The 5,402-nt window shown below is 45.9% G+C and overlaps 1 protein-coding gene across 1 annotated transcript; it reads right to left on the bottom strand.

Annotated features, from left to right (window-relative positions):
• Nucleotides 1-3,115: 3,115 nt before the first annotated feature.
• On the bottom strand, nucleotides 3,116-4,000 carry LOC308327701 (palmitoyl-protein thioesterase ABHD10, mitochondrial-like; the record flags this gene model as incomplete). The annotated part of the gene is made up of 1 exon (XM_080781226.1): nucleotides 3,116-4,000. One exon carries the CDS (start codon nucleotides 3,998-4,000, stop codon nucleotides 3,116-3,118), a length of 885 nt encoding a protein of 294 aa, XP_080637352.1.
• Nucleotides 4,001-5,402: the final 1,402 nt, after the last annotated feature.

Genomic DNA, 5,402 nt, shown 5'->3' with positions numbered 1-5,402 from the left:
CCCTGAATTAGTGAATTTACCATGATCCCACAATTTATATAATACTCTATTTTTGAGGGGCACTGGCCCCTTCATAGTCAATTGCCTTTGCAATTGACTATGAAGGGAAAATGTACGTCATCTTGTCCCTAACAAACATTAAATGCCATTAAAGATAAAGAGTGTTTGTTTTACATCATCAACATGAGTTCACCTCAAAGGAGTGTGACGTTCATTTACGGAGGCTGTTCCACCCACGGCAACAACTTCCTGACCAAATGGACCCTTTTTGGTCCATTTGGTTCCATTCGTACACTCTCAAGAGTTAAATTAACATTGCTTTTACAATATAAATTGGGGGTCCCAGAGATGGGTAGACATTGAATGGGTGTTCCATAGAGTAATGCATGTCAAACTGGGGGTCCTTGAAATTAAACGGGTTGAGAATCAATCTTAGAGCCGTATAAATCTTCTCTCATGGAGGGGTCCCTGGCATCTTATTTTCAAATGGGGGGTCCGTGGGGCTAATTGATGTCAATTTGGGGGTCCTTAATTGACATGAAAAGGTTTGGGAACCACTGGTGGAGAGCAGTGGTTCAATATTTGGCCCACGGACCCCCACGTCTAGGAAGGATTAAAACTAAACTAACATTATTCCAAATGTTCCTGTATTGTTTTAACACTAAACCCAACTTTTGTCAGACCACTAAAATCCGGGTATATTTTAAAAACAAATCATCAAAATATATTAAAGTACAGCAATACATGGCAATTTCAGGTAATCTTTTAACATGATTTTGTTTTTTTATAAGTCTATAATGTGGGTATTATTATTTTTTTAAAGAATATTCCTTAAAAAATGTATTGGGAGCTTCTCATTTGGTCCACCCATTCTATTCCAAAATGTCTCCTTTACAGGAGTAGGCGGCCTATTTTAAAATGTCAATACTTCTACTCCACTACATCTCAGAGGCAAATATTACTCTCCACTTATTTGAAAACTTTGCTTACTAGTTACTTTGTGAAGGCTGACTATTAGGCCTACTACAAAACGAGCATTAACCACTTTCATCCAAACAGATGTTTGTTTATACATTATGATTACTTTTGGTACTTTATTTTGATGGCTATACTTTTGTAAGTCCATTTTGATCTGCATAATGACCTTTGTATACTTTATGTTGATGGCTATAGGCCTACTTTTGTATAAGTCCATTTTGAATACCAGACTTTTACTTGTGACAGTATCAATACCATAATGAAGACTTACTCGACGTAAAACACATTAGTCCTAATTCTTCCTCCAGTGATCGTCATGTTGTAATGGTCATATTGTTGTGTTTTTATCTCCATCAGACGTGTCGTCGTGTAGTCTTTCCAAGGATGTCGGGCCGTGCCGCAGGCTCATGATCCGGTGGTACTTCAACACGGGCACAGAGACGTGCGAGCTGTTCCAGTACGGGGGCTGCCACGGCAACCTCAACAACTTCGAGACCATGCAAGCGTGTGACGATCTATGCGGTCACCTGAACGTCACAGCTGTCGCACAACCTGCTTTATCTCCATCAGTCACACCTGTCGCACAACCTGCTTTACCTCCATCAGACGTGTCGTCGTGTAGTCTTTCCAAGGATGTCGGGCCGTGCCGCAGGCTCATGATCCGGTGGTACTTCAACACGGGCGCAAAGGAGTGCGAAACGTTCCAGTACGGGGGCTGCCTCGGCAACCTCAACAACTTCGAGACCATGCAAGCGTGTGACGATCTATGCGGTCACCTGAACGTCACAGCTGTCGCACAACCTGCTTTATCTCCATCAGTCACACCTGTCGCACAACCTCTTGTCCAAAACTGAGTGTTTTCAGAGCAGTGTCTGCTTGGAGAAAAAAAGGGACAACCCCGTCCTATCCACCAGTCTCTAAAATAAACATACCCTCATATCATCAAACTGGTGTCTGTGTGTGTGTGTGAATCATTTATAACTGTCCTCTAGACAATACCTTTTTGCTGTTAAATATGTCCTCTGTCTATCTAAATGTGTTTTTAGTCTAGTTCATGTTGAGCAGGTTGTATAGCCTTCTAGTCATAATCAGTTAAATTAGTCAGTTCTCACTTATGTGTGATTGGTTACCAGCCTGTGTGAGTATAGACTGAGTGGCGTATGAACGTGAGTGGTTAACTAGTAGGTGGATTCTCGGAGGTGATTGGCTGGCTCCTCTCTTCATGGGCGTCACCATATAAAGCTGCCCATGGTTCCAGAGCCTCAGAGGTGTTTGTCCTTGCCAGCTTCAATCCACAGCAAGTCTGTGTTTGTTTGCCAGTGTTTTTACACATGTGTCTCATGTGTGTGTTCAGAGTGGCCAGTTTTAACGTGGGCTTTTGCATCCTTGCTATGGTAGGGCTGGGCTGTGTTGTTGGGGAAAGTTCACTTTCTACATTAACTTGTTCACTTGTTAACAGTTCATAATTCACAACATTTGAACTAAAGTTCATGGTTCAAAGAAATTTAACAAATTTAGTCATTCATATATATTTTTGCTGCGGGCCATTAGTAAAATGATCGCCACAGCCCATATTGAACCACTGCACAACTTGTACAATGGCATCTTGGTCATTGGATCCCTGATTGGCTTCATTTCACCATGTCTGCCAAATAGTCCAATAATTAAATGGCAAGAGGTTGGACAAAATTGTTGATTATTTTGTTTCTCACCTGATTCTGACTGCAGGACATTAGGTCTACTAGCCGGGATAAAGAATCTACCCTGATCTGCTCACTGCAAATACCCTAAATCATGACCAATGTAATGGTCGGCACATTTTGGGGACGTTTGGGCAAGTGGCCAAATTTAGTCCAAGGAGTGTTTTTCATGCAAAACTAATGCTTGGAATGTATTCAGAATCCTGAAAACCCCCTAGTTTAACACGTCACATGCTACTTAAAGCATAATGAAATTTAGAAAATATTGCCTTATAATAGGTTATCACAAGTAAGACGCGCAAACGTGGGAAGCAAACGCAGCTCGTACATATTTGGGTTTTTTAAAGATTTATTTTTAAGTTATTAAGTTAAGTTTTAGCTTAACCATATAAGGAGTCCCCAAAGCAGCTATACGTCCAAATATGGAGTGTGTTGCATCAATCACACACATCCGTGCTCAGCTTGTCGATGAGGTCGTCGATGGCGTAGGACACCAGCTTGATGTCGTCCTTGAGGGCCATGCGGTGCTGGCCCTGCCGCCGCAGGATGAGGTCCACGTCGGGGCTGAGCACGCGCTCCGCCACCTGCATGGAGACGTGCCACGGGACGTCCTCGTCCCGCAGGCCGTGGATGAGCCGCACGGGGCACAGGACGGGGATGGGGCTCTGCAGCACGCAGTGGCCCTCCGCCTCCCGCAGGAAGTCCATGCTGAAGCTGAGCACGCCGTCCTTCCCCGCGTGCCTGCTGGGCACCGACCACGCGCCCTTCTCCTCGCACTCCCGCCGCGTCTCCAGGGGGAGCGCGTTGAAGGACGTGACCACGTGGTCGGCCGCCGTGGAGATGCCCACCAGCGCCGCCGTCCTCTCCGGGCGCGCGATGGCGGCCAGGAGCATCAGCCAGCCGCCCAGGCTGGAGCCCACCAGGATCTGGGGCCCTTCGGTCAGCTCGTCCAGGGCGAAGAGGACGTCCTTCTTCCAGGCGCCGACCGTCCCCTCGGCCAGCACGCCCTCGGAGGCCCCGTGGCCCGTGTAGTCGAACCTCAGGTACGAGTGTCCCAGGGACCTGCAGAACTCCTCCAGGGCCTCGGCCTTCCGGCCGTTCATGGTGGAGGCGTAGCCCGGCAGGAACACCACGCCGGGGCTGTGGCCCTTCAGCCTCCTGTAGGCCAGCGTCGGGAGGCCTGGTCTGGGGGCAAACTGAACGGCGGTGGTCTTGTGTCTCACTCCTCCTGCCAGACCGTTTGGTGAGAACGTAGCGGCGCCCCCGTTGCTTAAAACGTGCGAAAGTGCCCTGCGACAGGACCTCAGCGCCGCAGCCGCCATACCGCTCCACGCTGTGGAAATAAATATCCCTTTAAATAGATTTAAATACAAGTTGCTCAAGTTGGACAGTCAGTGTGATGATGCCATACAATGGGTTGCGAGGCCAAATATCCTGTCTCCTCTAGGGAAGGTGATGGGGCCTCTCGCCAGGACCGTAGAGTAAATACTCTACGTGGGATAACCACGCTTTATATGCAGCTTGACTGGATGCTTGTCACGATGATGATGATGATGCCAGTCGTCTGTATCCATATATGGAGTTCTACATTTGTCACGATCTCAGCACCAGATGTCTGTCGTCTCCATATATGGATCTCTCGTGAAAGGGAGTGTTAAGAATTCAATGCCTAGGACCCAGGCATTGAATTCTTAACACATAATAGTTTGGGGGCAACATTTTACTGGCCCTTTGTACACATGATTTGGCATCAAACGGGCATCAAACACTTGTTTACAATAGGGCCCACCGTCGTCATGTCAGTCATTCACCTAGGCCCTAGGTGAATGACGACATGACGACATTTTTGATGAATTGAAAATGGTGGGCCCTATTATTGTAAACAAGTGTAATGCTTTATGGTGTCGTCCACTCACAGTTAACAGTTGTTGTATTGAGTTGTGAAATGTACTGTAGTTCTGCAAACTGTTAATAAATCAATCAATCAATGAAGATATAGATGATCCAACTTCACTTGACAATCAAATTTATTAATTTAAACACTGTGGAGTGTGGACCTACAGACATGCTCATGTTTGTAAACAGCATGCCCTTCGTCATTGCTTATTATGGAGATTTATAGCCACCGTTTATATAAAATAAAATATCCCTGAGCAGAGTAGGGGCAGCCCACTAGAGGGGGCTGTTTACCGCAACATGACAGGCCCGGCTAGCTCAGTCGGTAGAGCATGAGACTCTTAATCTCAGGGTCGTGGGTTCGAGCCCCACGTTGGGCGCAAGATTTATGTTTAGGACAACGAAATTATTTGAAGAGCCCACATAAAATCACTGCGTTGGCCGGGAATCGAACCCGCGGGTTGACTGCTTGGAAGGCAGCTATTCTCAGCTTTCCCTAGCTAATTTCTTGTCACTGTTTTTAATGATTTTATTCCTTAGCTTTTATTGTTTTGTGTGATTTTTGAGGGCTTATGTCCAGCTTTTAGTATGTGTGTGTAAACACAAACTTTGTCCTATTACACACAGACATTAATTATGCCATTGATAATGAATGGCCCATGAAGTTTTGAGTGTTTGCGTAAACACAAACATTAAAAGCTTGGCCAGAATGAGATGAATTGTATAGGCCTATGATGAAATCTGATGATAAGAGCGCCCCTCACTTCACACGGGAGTGATTTCCTTTCCTAAGTTGTTTTTATGTGGTTTTGAAGATCGAGTCAAGTA

The sequence above is a fragment of the Protomyctophum bolini genome (genome assembly GCF_963924005.1).
Source record: "Protomyctophum bolini genome assembly, chromosome: 13".
NCBI classification, from domain to species: Eukaryota; Metazoa; Chordata; class Actinopteri; order Myctophiformes; family Myctophidae; genus Protomyctophum; species Protomyctophum bolini.
The sequence above is the reverse complement of the archived record's forward strand: the minus strand, read 5'-3'. Positions and strand labels throughout refer to the sequence as shown.